The 25,951-nt window shown below is 50.8% G+C and overlaps 1 protein-coding gene across 1 annotated transcript in view; it reads left to right on the forward strand.

Annotated features, from left to right (window-relative positions):
• Positions 1-25,951, forward strand: part of PPP1CB (protein phosphatase 1 catalytic subunit beta) — a 65,806-nt gene that overhangs the window by 15,575 nt on the left and 24,280 nt on the right. Inside the window, exons 2-5 of the mRNA XM_075339037.1 lie at positions 2,112-2,243; positions 4,549-4,779; positions 6,257-6,361; positions 24,051-24,122. Of these exons, the coding sequence (XP_075195152.1) occupies positions 2,112-2,243; positions 4,549-4,779; positions 6,257-6,361; positions 24,051-24,122 (540 nt within the window). The remainder of the gene's footprint in view (positions 1-2,111; positions 2,244-4,548; positions 4,780-6,256; positions 6,362-24,050; positions 24,123-25,951) is intronic.

The raw sequence follows: 25,951 nt of genomic DNA on the forward strand, positions 1-25,951 counted from the left end.
TCCGTTCATGACGCATGTTAAAAAAAAAAACGTAGCGTGAAAGCAGCCTAAGTTATCTGGTAGCGTTTTATTCCCCTTCTCCTGCTCAGGACACATGCACGGTTGTGTGAACTGTGCACGTGTATGGGAGGTTTGGTGGGACTCGCTCAGTGTGTAGCCACCATAGAAGCCCTAATGTGCAGGCGGTCTGCCCTGGAGCGGCCGTCCCTTCTTTAAGTGCGCTGTTTTCAGTGACTGCCGCTCCTATTTTCCTGGCTTCGCCGGCTGTTGTTGTCTCTGCTATTATGGGTTCTGTGATGCATGAGCTGCCATCTGTTGTGCCCGGCACCTGTAGTATGGGCACACGCACGGCTCCATGATGGCTGTGATGGATCCCCTAAATTTAAAGGGTTAAGCAGCACTTATTCAGGTGGCTTCTGAGTGATCACTTCAGTGAGTGCTCAGCTGATGGGCACAACCTGGACAGCACGGGGCTTAAAAATATCCATATAATAGAGGGGTCTCCAGCAGATGATTATACTGTGGTGTAAGCAACGTGCAGACGGAAGCCTAGAGTTCAGCCATTTGGCCTTCATCTGGTAATATGGGGAGATAAGGTATGCACACCAGTGACTATGGAAGGGGAATACATGGAATAGCAGAAACTGCTGTGTGAATACTGACATGAAAAATTCAATAGCTATTTGTTAGAATGAAATGTGAAAAATGGAACCTGCATTACTGCCATGAATATATGAATAAAGAGATAATATATTCATGGCAGTAATGCAGGTTCCATTTTTCACATTTCATTCTAACAAATAGCTATTGAATTTTTCATGTCAGTATTCACACAGCAGTTTCTGCTATTCCATGTATTCCCCTTCCATAGTCACTGGTGTGCATACCTTATCTCCCCATAGTGATGTTTTTTAGGTTTTTTGCACCCAGTTCAGACATAGAATGGAGTTCCAAACGTTATTCCTTAATGTTAGTAGTTTTTCGTTTGTGAACCCTCCCCATACACACCTATTGCCAATCCACATTATACGCATATATAGCCTGGGTCTCAGCGTCCCATACACGGTAAGTTTTTTAACTGCATGAGAGGACACACACAAGCTAGGGACCCCAACGTAGAGAAATACTTTGGCGTAGTGTTGGGGCTCTTCTGCATTGATCAATTCAGTAGCTAAATTTCTCTTTATTCATATATTCATGGCAGTAATGCAGGTTCCATTTTTCACATTTCATTCTAACAAATAGCTATTGAATTTTTCATGTCAGTATTCACACAGCAGTTTCTGCTATTCCATGTATTCCCCTTCCATAGTCACTGGTGTGCATACCTTATCTCCCCATAGTGATGTTTTTTAGGTTTTTTGCACCCAGTTCAGACATAGAATGGAGTTCCAAACGTTATTCCTTAAAATTCATCTGGTAATGACTCTCTATGGGTAGGATTAGTATGTGTCGTCTTTCCCTGTAGTACACACTAACGTGTAGAAAAGCAATGTGAACAAGCGCCTAACCGTACGTGATGGGGTCAGCATTGCTGGGTCAGGGTCCCGGCGAGGGATGAGGCAGCAGTGTAATGTGCAGCTGTGCTGCGGGGGCTTCGTGTGACGTCCCTCTGCGCTCGGCTGAGACGCTGCTGCTGCTGGGCGGCTGCCAGGACTTTCCATACATCTATAAATAGTCTGCCGGTTGTCCGTGCGGAGCAGAGATTTGGCTCCGGAATGACTGGCCGCTCGTCAGAGGCGCCCGCTCCGGCACATGATGATGATTTCTGCATGTCCTGGTATCCTCCATTGAGAACAGTCTGCACAGAGATGAGCGGTGCTTATCGAGGGGCAGAATACGGGCATAGGTCCTGCCTGTAGGAGATGGCGAATGCCCCCCGATCCCAGTGCAGCCCACCGTGTGACTGCCCCCCGTCCTAACCTTAGTCTCTAGGGAACATGTTGTGTCTATGGTGGAGACATGAAGACCCTCGAGTCTAGTGATTGCGACCCCTTAATTTCCACTTGCACATGATACATCTGTCCCCGGTGAGAATATTGGACGCCACAGGCTCTCGCCATGTTTTTCATCATGTTAGGCCTCACGCCGTGTTCTCCTTCTTCCCACAGTGCGAGGATGTCGCCCCGGAAAGATCGTGCAGATGACGGAGGCCGAGGTGCGGGGTCTTTGCATAAAATCCAGGGAAATCTTCCTCAGTCAGCCCATCCTGCTGGAGCTCGAGGCCCCTCTGAAGATTTGCGGTGAGTTTGCTTTATCTCGCGCCCAGCAATGTACGGTACATAATGTATCGGAATACTGCTACATATTTGTGGGTTAGAATGGAAAAAATACAACAGTTCTGCAAATTTTGGGATAAATATTTTTTTTTTACAATGTTGACAGTGATGCCTGTACTAAGCAATCACCGACCTGTATACAATTCTCTCAGTGCCGACGTGACCGCTCCATGTGCCATTTCTCTCCGTGCCAACCTCCATCTTTTCCAGACTGAGAATTGGAAGAGATGGTGATTGGCACATGATCGGGTGGAGAAAAATTGCACATGGTGCGGTGATGAGCGCCGGCAGCGTGGCAACTGTAGAGTCCGAACCCTTACTACATGACACTGTTGGGATAAAGCATGTTACAGTCCTGGTGAAAATTGCCTTATAGCTGGGGCAATGCAGCATGGTATGACAATATATACGGCATTGCTGCAGTGTGGGCACAGGGCCCCTGGTCCAGACAGCACAGTCACATGTTACACAATGGAAACATACTGACTACATACCGTGATATGGTATTTCCAAGCACCGCCCACTAATAAGCCACTCCGCTAGCTGATCGACACGTGGCCTGGTTGTGATGAGCCCTCTCTCCTATCGGGGCCCATGTTCCAGTCCCGGGAGGAGAGCACACAACCTGGAGGATACCAGTGCAGGCTCCTGGCACGTCTATGAGCAGGTGTATTGCAGTCTGTCAGATGGCCGCAGAGCACGTTGTATCGGCACACGGCCCAGTGATGGTTGACTGCGGAGAAACGGACACCATTATGTTTTTTCAAATTGCCTCTTACCGAGGCCCTGCTGTGTGTAACGTAATGAGGCAGCAGACAGCGGCCCCCTGATGACAGGACCAGCTGCACCGGGCCCAATCATGCACCGGGCCCAATCATGCACCGGGCCCAATCATGCACCGGGCCCAATCATGCACCGGGCCCAATCATGCACCGGGCCCAATCATGCACCGGGCCCAATCATGCACCGGGCCCAATCATGCACCGGGCCCAATCATGCACCGCCCTGATGGTGACCCTGCAAACGTATTGTACTTTGAAGAAAAATTACTCATAAACCTGCACGAAATTAAGAATCCCAAATAATTCTTCTCTTGCTGACATTCATAGGAGCCGCAGCATCTCGAGGGTACAGTACATTATTCAGCACTGATAAATTGAGGTTTCAGGCCCATATAGACTAATGGACACGCAAATAACCAGACTACTCGTGTCACCGCACAGTGCCCATACAGATGGGACGCTGCCGCTGTCCTGTTTATTTTTTAGGCCTTTGTTCCACTAGAGTTTTGCATGGACAAGTGCGATACGATAAAACATTGGATTGTTCTCACTTTAGTGGAAAACTGTGGGGCAGTGTCAATCTGTGATCTCATGCTAGATCTGCCTGAGCAATGAATCGCAGCATGCAGAGTTTGGCAGTGAATCTCGGTGAAAGTGCTCTCCTCCCCCCCCCCCCCACCCCCGTCCCTATTCTCTGCAGCTGTGATCCGATCTGCAAGACCCTCGGCTCACACTCTCAGCAGAGGGTCGTTATCATATCACTTCTACTGCACTCGCATTGAAAGGTATGTGCATTACGCTCAGTATTCCCGGTGCAGGGCGGCACAATGTGCTGTGATCTAGGGCTAAATCTGAGATCCATCCTGTCCATTTTCTCCCATTTACCCTTGTGGTCAAAGATAACTCTACTTCTTACTTCATGCTTCCCCCCCCCCCCCACATTCTCAGGATGAAGGGGTACAGTTCTGCCCCCTTTATGAATCCGCTTTGCACCTGGTCGTCTCCTCGGAGCTGAACAGCCCGGCTGCATTGTATTTCCACCGATTCATTGTAAGGCATCATTCACACAAACACCTTTTATTTAATAACCACCGGCTCCAGCTGAAGCCCTGGAAATTGGGATTCGGACCTCTGTGCTGACAAATTTGCTGTAATGACTCAGTCGGTGTGCGCACACACGATATCCCACAATTTTCTGCATTTGCCTATTTGAGGTGGCCTCCAAAGCGCAGTAGACCATGTTTTTGGTTCCTGCCTCAGATAGGCGAGTGCAGAATCTTCTTTGATTTTGAGCTTATAAAAGCCAAACAATGCAAAACGGCACACAGATGATTACCCTTAATTAGATGCATTTGAGAAAAATTGTCTCCAGATGTAGATAAGCCCCTCTAAGCGTCCAGAAGACTACTAAGAATGTATCTCATTTAGAGCCGTAGTTTGTCTTCTCTGGGTGCACCGGTGATCACGGTCTTCTCCTCTTTCCACAGGTGATATCCACGGACAGTACACAGACTTACTCCGGCTGTTTGAATATGGCGGCTTTCCCCCAGAAGCCAATTACCTCTTCCTGGGGGATTACGTGGACAGAGGGAAGCAGTCGCTGGAGACCATCTGCCTGCTGCTGGCGTACAAAATCAAATACCCCGAGAACTTCTTTCTGCTCCGAGGAAACCACGAGTGCGCCAGCATCAACCGCATCTACGGCTTCTACGACGAGTGTAAGTCCCCGGCCGTCCTCGGCCCGCACCGGTAACCTGCGACCTGGAAAGATCTGTAGTATTGGGTCACTTCGCCGTTCAGGGGAAGCTGCCAATTAACATTATTAACATTTTCTACTAGGTTGTCAGGTCCAGGAACACACGGTATATTAAAGAGTTGACATATTTCTCCTTATACATTGTATCAAAGATGCTGAATGATCCAATGTAAACTGATACGCCATATGTTCGTTGCTCATCATCCGTAAACCAGCAAATAAATTGTCTCCAAATCTACGTGAATATCCTAAGACAATGTTGTGTAACCCATTGGGCTGGTTCTGAGTATAAGCGTAAAGTTTCCTGGCCCAATAGTCGTCTTATCACCGTGGGCTCGGATACTCTGCCCTTATGGCTACTAGGTCTATATTGCATACTGAAAAAGAGAAGAAGACCCAGCATCACCTAGCGCAGGAAAAATGGGAGTACAAACAAAATGAAAATAACTCCGGCACACTGTTATTTCTCTAAATGTATAAATGGACAACAAAAAGTCAATTCTTGATTCGTTTTCTTTTATTGAGGTGCAAAAAAGTGCTATACAAAACAGAGTCCGCCGGGTGACAACGTTTCGGCCAAGAGGCCTTCCTCTGGTCGGACAGACTGGATGAGGTGTTATATACAATAAAACAAAAATGGACGACAGTCCATTTTATAGCTGCTTTTTCACATGTCACTATACTGTCTCATATGTATTATGTTTGCATGGGACTTCCTCTCTCGCAATTGAATATATACTATAATACCCTAACGTGGTGTTGCGATTCAACGATTCTCTGCTGTAACCTCATTGTTTTGTTGAAGCAATTCGTACTGTACTATTTTGACAATTGTATGTATCCTCATATTTGATTGTTGTTCTTTTGTTTTATTGTATATAACGCCTCATCCAGTCTGTCCGACCAGAGGAAGGCCTCTTGGCCGAAACGTTGTCACCCGGCGGACTCTGTTTTGTATAGCACTTTTTTGCAATAAAAGAAAAAGAACCAAGAATTGACATGGTTGTCCGTTTATACATTTAGGGAAATAACAGTGTGCCGGAGTTATTTTTATACTTTCTTGCAGGTCCTCCTCTGAACAGCCAGGGTAGCAGAAATGTTCCCTTCTGTGCAATGTGTGGTAGGAGAGCAGTGTCGCCTCCTGCCGGCAGATGCTGGGGTGGAGGGGGTCTATAGACGGCCTCATAACTGCAGCATTAGTCAGTTATATACCTGCTTGCACGGCCATAATCACAAAAAAAAATAAACTGAAGTACAAAGACGGGCCTGCAACTTTAAGGCTTAGATGTAGGCGCTTTGCTGAGTGTGTGATGTCCAAGACTTATTAGAGATGTTACCGCATTAATGAATGTGCTGATGCCTCCGCTTTCCCTCGCCGCGCTCCTGACCTACTTTTAACAAGAAAAACGATATATAACTACCCATCTTCTCTGTTTTAGGCAAACGGAGGTTTAATATAAAGCTGTGGAAGACGTTCACCGACTGCTTCAATTGCCTGCCGATTGCCGCCATCGTGGACGAGAAGATCTTCTGTTGCCACGGAGGTGAGGGCGGAAATGTCAGGAATGTCCATCATTGCAGGCTGCGCCGGCAAGAGCTGCGCCCCCCCCCCCCCCCGGGGTCTCTCCGAGGCTCGGATATATTCCTGGGCGGTGAGGGCAGCGCTCCCCAGAGGTTTAGATAGTGAAGGGCTTTCCATTATTATCGCAGCGGGCACGTGTGCTACTGACGGGAATGTCCCCACGTCTGCAAAATGACTGTGCAGATGAGGGCGCTGACTCTGCACCCCTCACACCCTGCGCGCATCTGTCACTGGGACCAGAAATGGCCATCACTGCCTTTTTTTTTTTTTTTTTTGCAGTTCTCTTTTGAGTTCTACTTTTGAATAACTGATCATTTTACCATATAATGTACTGCAAGAAAGTAAAATGAAATGTTGGAAAGAATGCACTCCAGCTGATGGTTTTTGGGGTCTAAGGGGCGCTTTACACGCAACGACATCGCTAACGAGATGTCGTCGGGGCCACGGAATTCGTGACGCACATCCGGCCTAGTTAGTGACGTTGTTTCGTGTGAAACGCAGGAACGGCCGTTAACTATCAACAATACACACCATATCGTTGACACGTAGTACTAATCTCAAATATCGTTGCAGGTATGATGTTGTTCATCGTTCCTGCGGCAGTGCACATCGCTGTGTGTGACACCGCAGGAATGAGGAACAACATCATACCTGCGGCCGCCGCCAATGAGGAAGGAAGGAGGTGGGCGGGATGTTACGGCCACTCAATCACCCCCCGGCCCCCCTGCTTCTATTGGGTGGCCACTTAGTGACAACGCTGTGATGCCGCATGAACCTCCTGCTTAGAAAGGAGGCGGTTCGCTGGCCACAACGACGTCACTAGGCAGGTAAGTCCTGTGTGACTGGTCCGAGCGATGTAGTGCGCCACGGGCAGCGATTTGCCCGTGACGCACAACCGACGGGGGCTTTCACCAGCGACATCGCTAGCGATGTCGCTGCGTTTAAAGCAGCCTTTAGGCTATGTGCACACTAGAAAAATGATTTTTCTTAAGAAATTTCTTAAGAGTGAAGGATTAGTGCACCTGCGTTAAAAAACGCACCAAAAACGCACCTGCGTTTTCGGTGCGTTTGCGGTGCGTTTTTACCGCTGGTTGCTCCCTGCGTTATTGTGCCAATTATCTATGGCAAATAACGCAGTTAGCTGCGGAAAAGAAGTGACTGCTCATTCTTTTTCTTAAGAAAATCTACTGAAAGAATTTTCTTAAGAAAAAAACGCAGTGTGCGCACAGCTAATTTTTTTTGCAGCAAAAACGGACCAAAAACGCAGGTAAAAAACGCAGTGTGTGAACACAGCCTTAGGATGCTCACCTCGCTGTAAAAAAAAAAAAAAAAAAGATTTTTAGGTTATTAATTGCATAAAAGCTTCTTTTTGCGACACTTGCATTATAGTTTCGTAATGTTTAAGGTAGACTTAAGTCCATAGAGTTCAACCCATGACCGAACCTAACATGCTGATCTGGAGAGAGGCAAAAACAAAAAACATGCGTCAGACAGCGCCATGTTAGGGGGGGAAAAAAAAATCCTTCCCTACTTCACATACGGCAATCCGACTAACTCCCTGGATCAACGCCAAGTCCCAGAATCTAGTGCACATGACCAGTAATATATTTATCACAAAATATTCTCACTGCTCTTACAGTAAAGAATCTGCATTTGCTTAAACCTCTTTTCCTCTAACCGCAGTGGATGACCCCTTGTCTCAATCGCTGGCTTGGATATAAAAAGAACATTATAGAGCGTTCTGTACTGTCCCTTTATATATTTGTACATTGTAATAAGATCGCCACTAAGCCACCTTTTTTCCAAACTGAATAACCCCAAGTTTAATAACCAGTCTTCTGCATTCCACCCATTCCTTTAATGACCTTTGTTGCTCTGCTTCTTTTAATGTGTCCCATTATTTTATTTGCCTTGGCAGCAGCTGCCTGGCACCAGTCAGTAAAGTTGAGTTTGCTGTCTGCCCATACACCCAAGGCTTTTTCAGTGACTGTTTTACAATTGAATAAATAGTTTATATATTTTATTTCTTTGTCGCTCCTAATTGGGAGACCCAGACAATTGGGTGTATAGCTATGCCTCCGGAGGCCACACAAAGTATTACACTAAAAGTGTAAAGCCCCTCCCCTTCAGCCTATACACCCCCCGTACTGCTACGGGCTCATCAGTTTTGTGCGAAGGAGGTCAGACATGCACGCATAGCTCCACAGCTTAGTCAGCAGCAGCTGCTGACTATGTCGGATGGAAGAAAAGAGGGCCCATAACAGGGCCCCCAGCATGCTCCCTTCTCACCCCACTTTTGTCGGCGGTGTTGTTAAGGTTGAGGTATCCATTGCGGGTACGGAGGCTGGAGCCCACATGCTGCTTTCCTTCCCCATCCCTCAATTAGGGCTCTGGGTGAAGTGGGATCCCATCGGTCTCCAGGCACAGGAGACCGTGCTCCATCCACAGCTCCTGAGGACCCTGCTGGATAGGAGCCGAGTATCGTTCAGGGACATGGCCCTGCTACTTGGAGGTACTCTGTGTCCCCGTGGGGACCGCGCACAGCAACACTCCAGCATTGCTGGGTGTGCTAGTGCACCGGGGACAGCAGCGCTGGCTGCATTTGTGCCACTATACACTTCAGCGTCGCTGAGTGTGTTTGTGTCTTTCTTCCCGCCCCCAGCCCTGCCAGTCAGGGGAAGGGCGGGACGCTGTACAGCACGGCAGCACTGAGGGCTGGAGCATGCTTTGCATACTCCACCCCCTCACTCTGCACAGTGGGGCACCAGTTCCCGCACTTTTCTGGGTCACGCCCACGGCTCCCTCCTCTCCTCAGGACGCTGGCAGCCATTCCTCTCAGCTCTGCTAACGCTGGAGAGGAGAGACAAGCTCAAAGAGACCCAGGCAGGAATTCTGGTGCCCACACAAACGCTTGGCGCAGGCGGTAAGCAGCACCTGTGGTGCTGGCCCCACTAGTGCAGAAGTGTACTTATAGATTACATGATTATAGACTATACTTTACACTGTATGGTGCACTGTTGATTTTTGTCTATATACCCTCCTGTATTGCTCAGAGGAGACAACAGCATGTCGTCCACAAATAGCAAGGGTGCCAAGGCACAGACTTACTATGCTGCCTGTGCAGCATGTACGGCTATACTGCCGGCAAGTTCCACTGACCCTCATTGTGTGCAATGCTCGGCCCCTGTGGCACTTTCTCAGCCGGAGCCTCTGCTAGGGGTGGCCCAGGGAGAACCACCTGTTGACACTGTCCAGGTGACAGAGACGGAGTTTGCAGTTTTTACTGAAAGACTTTCTGAGACTATGGCTAAGGTATTAGAAGCCTTGCAGTCCAGGCCGGCATCTCAAGCCAGGGGCACTGTGGAATCATTGTCCCCTGGTTCCCCTCAGTGGGAACAGCAATGTCTTCCCGGGGTGTCCCATGGATCCCAGGGTGAGGTCTCTGACACGGACCGCAGCCCCAGACCGACTAAGCGAGCTCGCTGGGAAATCCCCTCGACCTCATCACATTGTTCAGGGTCTCAGAAGATGAAGCGGAGGTAGCTGATCAGGATTCTGATCCTGAAGCCGCTCTCAACCTTGATACTCCTGATGGGGACGCCATAGTGAATGATCTTATTGCGTCCATCAATGAAATGTTGGATATTTCTCCCTCAGCTCCTCCTGTGGAGGAGTCAGCTTCTCAGCAGGAGAAATTCCGTTTCAGGTTTCCCAAGCGTACAAAGAGTATGTTTCTGGACCACTCTGACTTCAGCGAGCTTGTCCAGATAAGCGTTTTTCCAAGCACCTTAAGGATACACGTTACCCTTTCCCCCCTGACGTGGTCAAGGGCTGGACTCAGTGTCCCAAGGTGGATCCTCCAATCTCCAGACTGGCAGCTAGATCCATAGTTGCAGTGGAAGATGGAGCTTCACTCAAGGATGCCACTGACAGACAGATGGAGCTCTGGTTGAAATCCATCTATGAAGCTATCGGCGCGTCTTTTGCTCCAGCATTCGCAGCCGTATGGGCACTCCAAGCTATCTCAGCTGGTCAGGCGCAAATTGACGCACTCACACGTACGTCTGCGCCGCAGGTGGCGTCCATAACCTCTCAAACGTCGGCATTTGCGTCCTACGCTATTAATGCTGTCCTGGACTCTGCGACCCGTACGGCGGTTGCAGCCGTCAATTCGGTGGCAATACGCAGGGCCTTGTGGCTGCGGGAATGGAAGGCAGAGTCGGCTTCCAAAAAAGTGCTTAACTGGATTGCCATTTTCTGGCGACCGTTTGTTTGGTGAGAGATTGGATGAAATCATCAAACAATCCAAGGGAAAGGAAACATCCTTACCCCAGGCCAAACCAAAAACACCCCAACAGAGGAGGGGACAGTCGAGGTTTCGGTCCTTTCGGGGTACGGGCAGGTCCCAATTCTCCTCGTCCAAAAGGCCTCAGAAGGATCAGAGGAACTCCGACGCATGGCGGTCTAAATCACGCCCTAAAAAGACCGCCGGAGGTGCCGCTACCAAGGCGGCTTCCTCATGACTTACGGCCTCCTCACACCGCATCCTCGGTCGGTGGCAGGCTCTCCCGCTTTTGCGACACCTGGCTGCCAGAAGTAAAAGACCGTTGGGTGAGAGACATTTTGTCTCACGGTTACAGGATAGAGTTCAGCTCGCGTCCTCCGACTCGATTCTTCAGAACATCTCCGCCTCCCGAGCGAGCCGAGGCTCTTCTGCAGGCGGTGGGCATTCTGAAGGCAGAAGGAGTGGTGGTCCCGGTTCCTCTTCAGCAACAGGGTCACGGTTTCTACTCCAACCTGTTTGTGGTTCCAAAGAAGGACGGGTCCTTCCGTCCTGTTTTGGACCTAAAACTGCTCAACAAACACGTAAGGACCAGGCGGTTCCGGATGGAATCCCTCCGCTCCGTCATCGCCTCAATGTCCCAAGGAGATTTCCTAGCATCGATCGATATCAAGGATGCTTATCTCCACGTACCAATTGCTCCAGAGCATCAGCGCTTCTTGCGCTTCGCCATAGGAGACGAACACCTTCAGTTCGCGGCACTGCCGTTCGGCCTGGCGACAGCCCCAAGGGTTTTCACCAAGGTCATGGCTACAGTAGTTGCGGTCCTCCACTCTCAGGGTCACTCAGTGATACCTTACTTAGACGATCTGCTGGTCAAGGCACCCTCTCAAGAGGCATGCCAACACAGCCTCAACGTTACTCTGGAGATTCTCCAGAGTTTCGGGTGGATCATCAATTTTCCAAAGTCAAATCTGACACCGGTCCAATCACTGACATATCTTGGCATGGAGTTTCATACTCTTCCAGCGATAGTGAAGCTTCCGCTGGACAAACAGCGTTCACTACAGACAGGGGTACAATCTCTCCTTCAAGGTCGGTCACACCCCTTGAGGCGCCTCATGCACTTCCTGGGGAAGATGGTGGCAGCAATGGAAGCAGTCCCTTTCGCGCAGTTTCACCTGCGTCCTCTTCAATGGGACATCCTACGCAAGTGGGACAGGAGGCCGACGTCCCTAGACAGGAACGTCTCCCTCTCTCAAGCAACCAAAGCTTCCCTTCGGTGGTGGCTTCTTCCCACCTCATTATCGAAAGGAAAATCCTTCCTACCCCCATCCTGGGCGGTGGTCACGACGGACGCGAGCCTGTCAGGGTGGGGAGCAGTTTTTCTCCACCACAGGGCTCAGGGTACGTGGACTCAGCAAGAGTCCTCACTTCAGATCAATGTTCTGGAGATCAGGGCAGTGTATCTTGCCCTAAAAGCGTTCCAGCAGTGGCTGGAAGGCAAGCAGATCCGAATTCAGTCGGACAACTCCACAGCGGTGGCTTACATCAACCACCAAGGTGGGACACGCAGTTGGCAAGCCTTCCAGGAAGTCCGGAGGATTCTGCTGTGGGTGGAAGCCACAGCATCCACCATATCCGCAGTTCACATCCCGGGCGTAGAAAACTGGGAAGCAGACTTTCTCAGTCGCCAGGGCATGGACGCAGGGGAATGGTCCCTTCACCCGGACGTGTTTCAGGAGATCTGTTGCCGCTGGGGGATGCCGGACGTCGACCTAATGGCGTCACGGCACAACAACAAGGTCCCAACATTCATGGCTCGATCTCAAGATCACAGAGCTCTGGCGGCAGACGCCTTAGTTCAGGATTGGTCGCAGTTTCAGCTTCCTTATGTGTTTCCTCCTCTGGCTCTGTTGCCCAGAGTGTTACGCAAGATAAGGGCCGACTGCCGCCGCGCCATCCTCGTCGCTCCAGACTGGCCGAGGAGGTCGTGGTACCCGGATCTGTGGCATCTCACGGTCGGCCAACCGTGGGCACTGCCAGACCGACCAGATTTGCTATCTCAAGGGCCGTTTTTCCATCTGAATTCTGCGGCCCTCAACCTGACTGTGTGGCCATTGAGTCCTGGATCCTAGCGTCTTCAGGATTATCTCAAGAGGTCATTGCCACTATGAGACAGGCTAGGAAACCAATGTCCGCCAAGATTTCCTCCCTAAGGTGGTATCACCTTTTCATCTCAATCAGGACATCTCCTTACCCTCGTTTTGTCCTCATCCAGTTCACCAATGTGAAAAGGATTTGCACTTGTTAGATCTGGTGAGAGCACTCAGACTCTACATTTCTCGTACGGCGCCCCTGCGCCGCTCCGATGCACTCTTTGTCCTTGTCGCTGGCCAGCGTAAAGGGACACAAGCTTCCAAATCAACCCTGGCTCGGTGGATCAAGGAACCAATTCTCGAAGCTTACCGTTCCTCGGGGCTTCCGGTTCCCTCAGGGCTGAAGGCCCATTCTACCAGGGCCGTGGGAGCGTCCTGGGCCTTGCGACACCAGGCTACGGCTCAGCAGGTGTGTCAGGCAGCTACCTGGTCGAGCCTGCACACTTTCACGAAACACTATCAGGTGCATACCTATGCTTCGGCAGATGCCAGCCTAGGTAGGCGAGTCCTTCAGGCGGCAGTTGCCCACCTGTAGGACGGAGCCGTTACGGCTCTATTATGAGGTATTATTTACCCACCCAGGGACTGCTTTTGGACGTCCCAATTGTCTGGGTCTCCCAATTAGGAGCGACAAAGAAGAAGGGAATTTTGTTTACTTACCGTAAATTCCTTTTCTTCTAGCTCCAATTGGGAGACCCAGCACCCGCCCCTGTTTTTGTATACACATGTTGTTCATGTTAAATGGTTTCAGTTCTCCGATATTCCTTCGGATTGAATTTACTTTAAACCAGTTTATAATTTTTTCCTCCTTCTGGCTTTTGCACCAAAACTGATGAGCCCGTAGCAGTACGGGGGGTGTATAGGCTGAAGGGGAGGGGCTTTACACTTTTAGTGTAATACTTTGTGTGGCCTCCGGAGGCATAGCTATACACCCAATTGTCTGGGTCTCCCAATTGGAGCTAGAAGAAAAGGAATTTACGGTAAGTAAACAAAATTCCCTTCTTCCTTTGCCCAACTGAATGACATTACATTTATCTACATTAAACTTCCAATTGCTGTTTCTCAGCCTAAGCCTCCAGCCTACTCAAATCCCTCTGCAACATTAGATTATCCTCCTCTGTCTTCATTACCTTGCATAGTTTAGTATCATCTGCAACTATTGAAATTCTACTTTGTATGCCCCTTCAAAGTCATTAATAAATGTTATAAAGAAGGCCCAATACTGACCCCTGTGGTACTCCACTGTTAACTGTGACCCAGTCCGAGTGTGTTCCATTATATCCACCCTTTGCGTCCGGTCACTGAGCCAGTTCTTAACCCAGTTGCACATATTTTCCCGTATTCCCATGAATCTCGTTTTATGTATCAAACACCTTAGAAAAGTCCATATAGACGACATCCTCTGCATTTCCCTGATCCAGTGTGGAACTGACCTCCTCATAGAAGCTGATCAGATGAGTCTGGCAGGACCGATCCCTCATAAACCTAGGATTATACTGAAAGCCATGTTTATATATTTTTATTTTTTTTTTATTGGTAACATTTTGCAGTCCATATGATTTTGTTTTTGTGTTGTGGGTGACAATGATTTGGAGAAATCTATGTAGATGGAGATGCATATATTTTTTTTTTTTCTTCTAGCAAAGTCTGTCTAAATCTACTGTGAACTCTGTAAGATAAAAGAAAAAAAATATATATTGTGTATGTATGTATATTTGTATGTATTAATGTGTTTATGATTAGTGTTGAGCGGACCCGAACTGTAAAAGTCCGGATCCGTCCGATCTGGGTCCGACCTGGATCCGGGAATTCGGCTGCACTATCCGGGTTCGGGATTTTTTTTTTTTTTTTTGTCTTCCCCCGTCTTCCCCCGTCCATTGACTTACATTGGTCCGGATTCCAGATCGGATCCGGACTTCTCTCACAACCCGCCACGGATCTGCCGGACCCGGAGTATAAGCAATCTGCTCAACTCTAGTTATGATTATATAATTTTTTTTCTTTGTCGCTCCATTGGGAGACCCAGACCATTGGGTGTATAGGCTATGCCTCCGGAGGCCGCACAAAGTATTACACTAAAAGTGTAAAGCCCCTCCCCTTCTGCCTATACACCCCCCGTGCTCCCACGGGCTCCTCAGTTTTTTGCTTTGTGCGAAGGAGGCAGACATGCACGCACAGCTCCACAGATTGGTCAGCAGCAGCTGCTGACTATGTCGGATGGAAGAAAAGTGGGCCCATATAGGGCCCCCAGCATGCTCCCTTCTCACCCCACTTTTGTCGGCGGTGTTGTTAAGGTTGAGGTATCCATTGCGGGTACGGAGGCTGGAGCCCACATGCTGCTTTCCTTCCCCATCCCCCTCAGGGCTCTGGGTGAAGTGGGATCCTATCGGTCTCCAGGCACTGAGACCGAGCTTCATCCACAGCTCCTGTGGAGCCTGCTGGATAGGAGCCGGGTACCGTTCAGGGACATGGCCCTGCTACGTGGAGGTACTGTGTCCCCGTGGGGACCGGCGCACAGCAACACTACAGCTTTGCTGGGTGTGCTAGTGCACCGGAGACCGCGGCGCTGACCGGGTTAAAATGTGCCATTACACACTCAGCGTTGCTGAGTGTGTTTTATGTATAGGGACTGCCGCGCTGACCGCCGCTGCCACGGAAACACTGCGGCGCGGCTGGGACTTGTAGTTCGCCGGGGACTTCCGCGCTGGCCGCGCATATACGGCGGCCGCGCTTATTACTCGAGTCCCCGGCTTTTTGCGGCCTAGTTTCCTTTTTCCTCCCGCCCTCAGCCCTGACAGGCAGGGGAAGGGCGGGAAGCTGCACAGAACGAGCAGCACTGAGGGCTGGAGCATGCTTTGCATACTCCACCCCTCTCACTGTGCACAGTGCGGCTCCAGTTCCCGCACTTTCTCGGCCACGCCCACGACTCCCTCCTCTCCTCAGGACGCCGGCAGCCATTCCTGTCAGCTCCTCGGACGCAGCAGAGGGGGACAAAGTCTGGGAGACCCAGGCAGGGACTTGGGGGGCCTCACAACCGCTTGAAGCGGGTGGTAAGCAGCACCTGTGGTGCTAGCCCCATTGTGCAGTAGTGCAACTATACTGTATATGTTTATGGTATATACTTTACACTGCATGGTGCACAGTTGATTTCTGGCTATATACCCTATTGTGTTGTCAGGGAAGATAATAGCATGGCGTCCACAAAAGGCAAGGGTGCCAAAACACAGGCATATTATGCTGCCTGCGCCGCATGTACGACCCCGCTACCGGCAGGTTCCACTGACCCTCATTGTATACAGTGTTCGGGCCCTGTGGCACTTGCTCAGCCAGAGCCTCTGCTAAGAGGGGCCCAGGGGGAGCCACCTGCTGACAATGTCCAGGTGACGGGGACAGAGTTTGCAAAACTCTCTGAGACTGTCTAAGATACTAGAAGCCTTGCAGTACAGGCCGGTATCTCAGCACAGGGACTCTGTTGAATCTTTGTTCCCTGGCCCCCCTCAGTTGGACCAACAATGTCCTCCCGGGGTATCTCATAGATCCCAGGCTGAGGGTTCTGACACAGACCCCAGCCCCAGACCGACTAAGCGAGCTCGCTTAGATTTTCCCTCGACATCATCATATTGTTCAGGGTCTCAGCGAGGGGAATCTCGGGTTGATGAAGCGGAGACAGCTGATCAGGATTCTGATCCTGAGGGCGCCCTCAATCTTAATACTCCAGACGGGGACGCCATAGTGAACGATCTTATTGCATCCATCAATCAAATGCTGGATATTTCTCCCTCAGTCCCTCCAGCAGAGGAGTCGGCTTCTCAGCAGGAGAAATTCCGGTTCAGGTTCCCCAAGCGTACACCGAGTATGTTTCTGGACCACTCTGATTTCAGAGAGGCAGTCCAGAATCACCATGCTTGTCCAGATAAGCGTTTTTCTAAGCGCCTTAAGGATACACGTTATCCCTTTCCACCTGACGTGGTTAAAGGTTGGACTCAGTGTCCCAAAGTGGATCCTCCAATCTCCAGACTGGCAGCTAGATCCATACTTGCAGTGGAAGATGGGGCTTCACTCAAAGATGCCACTGACAGGCAGATGGAGCTCTGGTTGAAATCCATCTATGAAGCTATCGGCGCTTCTTTTGCCCCAGCATTCGCAGCCGTATGGGCGCTACAAGCTATCTCAGCAGGTCAAGCGCAAATTGAAGCAGCCACATGCACGTCCGCGCTACAAGTGGCGTCCATTACCACTCAGACCTCGGCATTTGCGTCTTACGCTATTAATGCTGTCCTGGACTCTGCGAGCCGTACGGCGGTGGCAGCCGCCAATTCGGTGGTACTCCGCAGGGCCTTGTGGCTACGGGAATGGAAGGCAGATTCTGCTTCCAAAAAGCGCTTAACCAGTTTGCCAATTTCTGGCGACAGATTGTTTGGCGAGCGTTTGGATGAAATCATCAAACAATCTAAGGGAAAGGATACATCCTTACCCCAGCCCAAACCGAACATACCCCAACAGAGGAGAGGGCAGTCGAGGTTTCGGTCCTTTCGGGGCGCGGGCAGGTCCCAATTCTCCTCGTCCAAAAGGCCTCAGAAGGATCAGAGGAACTCCGACGCATGGCAGTCTAAATCACGCCCTAAAAAGACCGCCGGAGGTGCCGCTTCTAAGGCGGCTTCCTCATGACTTTCGGCCTCCTCACACCGCATCCTCGGTCGGTGGCAGGCTCTCCCGCTTTTGCGACACCTGGCTGCCACAAGTAAAAGACCGTTGGGTGAGAGACATTTTGTCTCACGGTTACAGGATAGAGTTCAGCTCTCGTCCTCCGACTCGATTCTTCAGAACATCTCCGCCTCCCGAGCGAGCCGAGGCTCTTCTGCAGGCGGTGGGCATTCTGAAGGCTGAAGGAGTGGTGGTCCCGGTTCCTCTTCAGCAACAGGGTCACGGTTTCTACTCCAACCTGTTTGTGGTTCCAAAGAAGGACGGGTCCTTCCGTCCTGTTTTGGACCTAAAACTGCTCAACAAACACGTAAGGACCAGGCGGTTCCGGATGGAATTCCTCCGCTCCGTCATCGCCTCAATGTCCCAAGGAGATTTCCTAGCATCGATCGATATCAAGGATGCTTATCTCCACGTACCAATTCCTCCAGAGCATCAGCGCTTCTTGCGCTTCGCCATAGGAGACGAACACCTTCAGTTCGCGGCACTGCCGTTCGGCCTGGCGACAGCCCCAAGGGTTTTCACCAAGGTCATGGCTACAGTAGTTGCGGTCCTCCACTCTCAGGGTCACTCAGTGATACCTTACTTAGACGATCTGCTGGTCAAGGCACCCTCTCAAGAGGCATGCCGACACAGCCTCAACGTTACTCTGGAGATTCTCCAGAGTTTCGGGTGGATCATCAATTTTCCAAAGTCAAATCTGACACCGGTCCAATCGCTGACATATCTTGGCATGGAGTTTCATACTCTTCCAGCGATAGTGAAGCTTCCGCTGGACAAACAGCGTTCACTACAGACAGGGGTGCAATCTCTCCTTCAAGGTCGGTCACACCCCTTGAGGCGCCTCATGCACTTCCTGGGGAAGATGGTGGCAGCAATGGAGGCAGTCCCTTTCGCGCAGTTTCACCTGCGTCCACTTCAATGGGACATCCTACGGAAGTGGGACAGGATGCCGACGTCCCTAGACAGGAACGTCTCCCTCTCTCAGGCAACCAAAGCTTCCCTTCGGTGGTGGCTTCTTCCCACCTCATTATCGAAGGGGAAATCCTTCCTACCCCCATCCTGGGCGGTGGTCACAACGGACGCGAGTCTGTCAGGGTGGGGAGCAGTTTTTCTCCACCACAGGGCTCAGGGTACGTGGACTCAGCAAGAGTCCTCACTTCAGATCAATGTTCTGGAGATCAGGGCAGTGTATCTTGCCCTAAAAGCGTTCCAGCAGTGGCTGGAAGGCAAGCAGATCCGAATTCAGTCGGACAACTCCACAGCGGTGGCTTACATCAACCACCAAGGTGGGACACGCAGTCGGCAAGCCTTCCAGGAAGTCCGGCGGATTCTGCTGTGGGTGGAAGCCACAGCATCCACCATATCCGCAGTTCACATCCCGGGCGTAGAAAACTGGGAAGCAGACTTTCTCAGTCGCCAGGGCATGGACGCAGGGGAATGGTCCCTTCACCCGGACGTGTTTCAGGAGATCTGTTGCCGCTGGGGGATGCCGGACGTCGACCTAATGGCGTCACGGCACAACAACAAGGTCCCAACATTCATGGCTCGATCTCAAGATCACAGAGCTCTGGCGGCAGACGCCTTAGTTCAGGATTGGTCGCAGTTTCGGCTTCCTTATGTGTTTCCTCCTCTGGCACTGTTGCCCAGAGTGTTACGCAAGATCAGGGCCGACTGCCGCCGCGTCATCCTCGTCGCTCCAGACTGGCCGAGGAGGTCGTGGTACCCGGATCTGTGGCATCTCACGGTCGGCGAACCGTGGGCACTGCCAGACCGACCAGATTTGCTGTCTCAAGGGACGTTTTTCCATCAGAATTCTGCGGCCCTCAACCTGACTGTGTGGCCATTGAGTCCTGGATCCTAGCGTCTTCAGGATTATCTCAAGAGGTCATTGCCACTATGAGACAGGCCAGGAAACCAACGTCCGCCAAGATCTATCACAGGACGTGGAAAATATTCCTGTCGTGGTGCTCTGCTCAGGGGTTTTCTCCGTGGCCATTTGCCTTGCCCACTTTTCTGTCCTTTCTTCAATCCGGATTGGAAAAGGGTTTGTCGCTAGGCTCCCTTAAGGGACAAGTCTCTGCGCTCTCTGTGTTCTTTCAGAAGCGCCTAGCCAGACTTCCACAGGTACGCACGTTCCTGCAGGGGGTTTGTCACATCGTCCCTCCATACAAGCGGCCGTTAGAACCCTGGGATCTGAACAGGGTGCTGATGGTTCTTCAGAAACCACCGTTCGAGCCAATGAGGGATATTTCGCTCGCACGCCTTTCGCAGAAAGTGGCCTTCCTAGTAGCAGTCACATCACTTCGGAGAGTGTCTAAGTTGGCAGCGTTATCATGCAAAGCTCCTTTCCTGGTGTTTCACCAGGACAAGGTGGTTCTGCGTCCGGTTCCGGAATTCCTCCCTAAGGTGGTATCCCCTTTTCATCTCAATCAGGACATCTCCTTACCCTCGTTTTGTCCTCATCCAGTTCACCAGTGTGAAAAGGATTTGCACTTGTTAGATCTGGTGAGAGCACTCAGACTCTACATTTCTCGTACGGCGCCCCTGCGCCGCTCGGATGCACTCTTTGTCCTTGTCGCTGGCCAGCGTAAAGGGTCACAGGCTTCCAAATCAACCCTGGCTCGGTGGATCAAGGAACCAATTCTCGAAGCTTACCGTTCTGCTGGGCTTCCGGTTCCCTCAGGACTGAAGGCCCATTCTACCAGAGCCGTGGGCGCGTCCTGGGCTTTGAGGCACCAGGCTACGGCTCAGCAGGTGTGTCAGGCGGCTACCTGGTCGAGCCTGCACACTTTCACGAAACACTATCAGGTGCATACCTATGCTTCGGCGGACGCTAGCCTAGGTAGACGAGTCCTTCAGGCGGCGGTTGCCCACCTGTAGGAAGGGGCCGTTTTACGGCTCTATTACGAGGTATTATTTTACCCACCCAGGGACTGCTTTTGGACGTCCCAATGGTCTGGGTCTCCCAATGGAGCGACAAAGAAGAAGGGAATTTTGTTTACTTACCGTAAATTCCTTTTCTTCTAGCTCCAATTGGGAGACCCAGCACCCGCCCCTGTTTTTGTATACACATGTTCATGTTGAATGGTTTCAGTTCTCCGATTTTCCTTCGGATTGAATTTACTTAAAACCAGTTTATAATTTTTTCCTCCTTCTTGCTTTTGCACCAAAACTGAGGAGCCCGTGGCAGCACGGGGGGTGTATAGGCTGAAGGGGAGGGGCTTTACACTTTTAGTGTAATACTTTGTGCGGCCTCCGGAGGCATAGCCTATACACCCAATGGTCTGGGTCTCCCAATTGGAGCTAGAAGAAAAGGAATTTACGGTAAGTAAACAAAATTCCCTTCTTTAATTTTTTTTTTTTTTTTTCTGAAGCATTCCAAACATAACCCCTTAACGACCCATGACGTACTAGATACGTCATGGATCGTTTTCCGGTAAGCCCTGCCGCCGGCGGGCGGCGGCGATCGGCGCACATATCAGCTGTTATCAACAGCTGATATGTGTGCCTGCTAGCCGCGGGTGGAATCGCTTCCACCCGCGGCCATTAACCCCTTACATTTCGCTGCCAAAGTCTTGGCAGCGATATGTATATGGGCGCCGCCATTACAGTGACTTACCCCGCCCCCGCCGGAAGTCACGTGACATGATCACGTGACTTTCGGCGGTTGCCATGGTAGCACAGGGTCATGTGATGACGCCTGTGGCTAACATGAGTCACTTCCTCTCAATGCCGGAATACAGCCGGCATTGAAAGTGAAGCAGCAAATCTGCAGTTCTCAGCTCTGTAGCTGAGATCTGCAGATTGTGCAAAGCGATCAGATTGCTGATCGCAATAGCCCCCTAGGGGGACTAGTAAAATAAAAAAAAAAAGTAAAAAAAAAAGTTTTAAAAAATTAAAAAAAAATAAAAAAACCTAAAAGTTCAAATCACCCCCCTTTCACCCCATTGAAAATTAAAGGGTTAAAAAAATAAAAAATACACACATATTTGGTATCGCCGCGTTCAGAAATGCCCGATCTATCAAAATATAAAATCAATGAATCTGATCAGTAAACGGCGTAGCGGCAAAAAAATTCCAAACGCCAAAATTACGTTTTTTGGTCGCCGCAAATTTTGCGCAAAATGCAATAACAGGCGATCAAAACGTAGCATCTGCGCAAAAATGGTACCGTTAAGAACGTCAGGTCAAGACGCAAAAAATAAGCCATCACTGAGCCTCAGATCCTGAAAAATGAGAACGCTACGGGTTTTGGAAAATGGCGCAAAACGTGCGCCACGTTTTTCGGACAAGCTTGTGAATTTTTTTTAACTTCTTAGATACAAGTAAACCTATACATGTTTGGTGTCTACAAACTCGCACCGACCTGAGGCATCATACCCACACATCAGTTTTACCATATAGTGAACACGGTGAATAAAATATCCCAAAAACTATTGTACAATCCCAGTTTTTTTTGCAATTTTTCCGCACTTGGAATTTTTTTGCCATTTTCCAGTACACTATATGGTAAAACTTATGGTTTCATTTAAAAGTACAACTCGTCCCGCAAAAAACAAGCCCTCATATGGCAAGATTGATGGAAAAATAAAAAAGTTAAGCCTCTCGGAAGAAGGGGAGCAAAAAACAAAAACGCAAAAACGGAAAGTGCCCGGGGGCTGAAGGGGTTAAAGAAAAAACAACAAAAAAATATGGGGTCTGTCTTATAATCTGGTTGTGTCTTACTGGAGGAGGGGCGGTGCAGGTGTCCCAGATGCTTGCTGTGGGCTCTGCTGCGTTGCTGGTGGTGAGGCAGGGGCTGCCAAAGTGAATGTCAGTGGTGTAGGCTTCAAAGTTGGGGCTTGTGCAGATTGCGTTATCTGCGCACGCACCACCACCAGGCTCTGTTTTCCTTAAGTCCACTGCTTGGAGATCACTGGGCCTGAGGTGGCACGTGCACAGATGAGATCTTAATCCGAGAGCTCCATTTGTTTACGTGTTGACTCCGGGCGCCATTGGTTGAAGCCCACACAGCCGCAACGCCCGCAGTACAGCACACCGCCCAGCCCGCAGCATCGCCCCTGCCTCCTGTGACCATTCTGAGTGCTTTGTCCATGCTGCGGTTACGTGCGGCTGCGGAATATGCTGTGGATGTCCCACAGCCGCACATAACTGCATGTCAATTATTCATGCGGAAGTATCTGTGGAATTCCCGGCCCTCCACTATGGAGATAGAGGCCAGGACTTCCGCAGGTAAGCCGCATGAATGTCCGCAGGTTTGCTGCAGATTCCGGCCAACAGCTGCGGGAAACCTGCAGAAAAGTCCGCGGGTACGTTGTCCCATGGGCACATAGCCTTAGTTGTGCCCAGCCTAGACAATCCTCATGGCCTTAACGTTTCTGCAGCCGGCGCTGTTCGCAGCCTCTGCCGCTCATACAGTGACTGCCTGCAGCTGTGTGATCGGCGCTGTTCGCAGTCTCGGCCGCTCATACAGTGACTGCCTGCAGCTGTGTGATCGGCGCTGTTCGCAGCCTCGGCCGCTCATACAGTGACTGCCTGCAGCTGTGTGATCGGCGCTGTTCGCAGTCTCGGCCGCTCATACAGTGACTGCCTGCAGCTGTGTGATCGGCGCTGTTCGCAGCCTCTGCCGCTCATACAGTGACTGCCTGCAGCTGTGTGATCGGCGCAGTTCGCAGTCTCGGCCGCTCATACAGTGACTGCCTGCAGCTGTGTGATCGGCGCTGTTGGCAGTCTCGGCCGCTCATACAGTGACTGCCTGCAGCTGTGTGATCGGCGCTGTTGGCAGTCTCGGCCGCTCATACAGTGACTGCCTGCAGCTGTGTGATCGGTGCTGTTCGCAGCCTCGGCCGCTCATACAGTGACTGCCTGCAGCTGTGTGATCGGCGCTGTTCGCAGTCTCGGCCGCTCATACAGTGACTGCCTGCAGCTGTGTGATCGGCGCTCGGGCGGGATGCTGGCTTCAGTCTCTGAAAAAAAACCAGTTTCCATTCACTGGCTGCAAGCAGAGGTTTTATAAATGTGCAGAGTGTATTATAAAGTGCTCTGACTCTTCATCACGAGCTGGGCCGGCCTCTTCTTCTTTCCATCCTGTGTGTGTTTGCCTTGTAAATCCTGGTTGCTGAGCCCGTCGTCCTTGTCATGGGGACAGGGTGACAGAACGCGCCAGACCGGTTCCCACAAGACAAGCTTGCACTTGGAAACCGAGCTGTCATAAAGCAGCACTAACACTGACCTATCCGGACTCTCGTAGCTCCAGGCATACCCCAATAAAGGCTCCGTTATTAAGAGGGCTCTGTCATGGTGTCAGACCTTTTTATATCGCTGACCTCTTGTCCAGGCCTGTAGTGTGCGGCACAGACCATCGTATAGCCGTGATCCCGGTGCCAGGGCACCACCCCTGCCGGCCGGCCTCCCTGCTCTCCCCGCAGCTATTTCCGGCCTTCTCGGGGGCTGTGATGTCTGCGGCAGCTGATTCTTCTACTAAGACAATGTTTTCTTTCCTTCAGGTCTCTCACCAGATCTACAGTCCATGGAACAGATCCGCAGAATCATGAGGCCCACGGATGTCCCTGACACAGGTAGAGTCCGACATGTACAGGTTGACCGCTCTCCAAACCTTGCTCATCCGTCATGGACCAAAAATAGTCCCAAATCCGATGTACAGGAATGTACCCCTGCTAAAAAAAAACAATGAAGAGGTGACGCGGTGTTTTATCTGTGATCAGCGTCATCCTTGTAGATGAATTCCTGGGCTCCGCTCCTGTCTGTCTACATGTCGCTGCTGGTTGGGCTTCCCTGTGGACCGGCGGCGGTGGCGGGTGTGGGCTGCAGCAGCTGCCTGCTGTACTGGACGCTGTGTGCTGTATGCCTGGAATTCAGGGACGGCCGTAACTCGACCTCCTCCCAGCGACGTCTTTACATGCAGGAGATTTTGTCGCTGAAATCTTGGTGACCGCCCCATTTATTTTTCTGTACAAAACTCTCATAAATCTGGGGGCTCCGGCCACGACGCCCCCATCCATGTGACAGTCACCGCATTTTATGCTACAAAATCTGCTGCTTTTGTTTTTATTTTACAGATATTAGGTAGTGAGAGCAAAGGCTTGGACCCCGGCTGTAGGGACCTAAATAAGGACCAGACGGGTCCTGTTCCCCACTCTTAGGCGGGCTTTGCACACTACGACGTCGGTGGGGTCAAATCGAAAGTGACGCACATCCGGCATCGCTCTCGACATCGTAGTGTGCAAAAGCGTCATTATTGTATCATCGGTGTAGTGTCCGACATTTCCATAATTTGCCAGCAGTGACAGGTACGATGTTGTTCCTCGCTCCTGCGGCAGCGCACATCGCTGTGTGAGAAGCCGCAGGAGCGAGGAACATCTCCTTACCTGCGTCACCGCGGCTCACGCCGGTTATGCGGAAGGACAGAGGGGGGCGGGATGTTTGCGTCCCGCTCATCTCCGCCCCTCCGCTTCTATTGGCTACCTGCCGTGTGACGTCGCTGTGACACCGCACGACCCGCCCCCTTAATAAAGAGGCGGGTCGCCGGCTAGAGCGACGTCGCCGGGCAGGTGAGTGCGTGTGAAGCTGCCGTAGCGATAATGTTCGCTATGCCAGCTATCACAATATCGCAGCTGCAACGGGGGTGGGGACTGTCGCGCTCAACATCGCATCGGCTTGCGCATCGGCTTGCTTGTCGCAGAGTGCAAAGTACCCCTTATTCTTTAAAAACAAATAGTCCAGTAAAGATTTGTCATTTGTATATATTAAAAAAAAGTTCTTGTTTTTTTTTTTTTTTTTTTTTTTTTTTTTAATTCCCCCCCCTCTTTTTTTCACTATTTAAAGATCACTGCTACCTGTCAGTGAATGAACACGTTCCTGTTCACATCCTGAGGCTGAGCAATGCTAGTACTTTACCTATGGAGATGGATTGTAGTTGTCCTCTTGGAGTCGGGGGGTTTGTGATCCTGACACATTCAGCTCTGAGTATTACAGTATTCGCTAGGTGCCGTGTCATTGTAACAAACCTTAAGCTGTGGGGATTAGCATATCTTTCAATTTATAAAAGGCATCGGATTATAAAACGCACCCCAAATTTAGAGGAGGGGGGGGGGGGAGAATGGGGTCGGTCTTACAATCTGGGCGTGTCTTACTGGGAGCGGGCGGTAGCGGAGCAGGGTCACTGGAGGCAGGGGTGGTGGTGCACCAGGGCGCTATACTGGGGCTGTGCGGGCACCATTCTGAAAATGTCAGCAGACATCAAATAATGGCACCCGGAGTAGCACGTGCGCAGATGGAGCTCTCGGCTCAAGACCTCATCTGCGCACGCGCTGACACTCCGGCCCATTGCTCTCCCAGCAGCGGACTTAAGAAAAATGGCACGTGCGCAGATGAGGTCTTGAGTCGA

Source organism: Anomaloglossus baeobatrachus, chromosome 3 (assembly GCF_048569485.1).
Source record: "Anomaloglossus baeobatrachus isolate aAnoBae1 chromosome 3, aAnoBae1.hap1, whole genome shotgun sequence".
NCBI lineage: Eukaryota > Metazoa > Chordata > Amphibia > Anura > Aromobatidae > Anomaloglossus > Anomaloglossus baeobatrachus.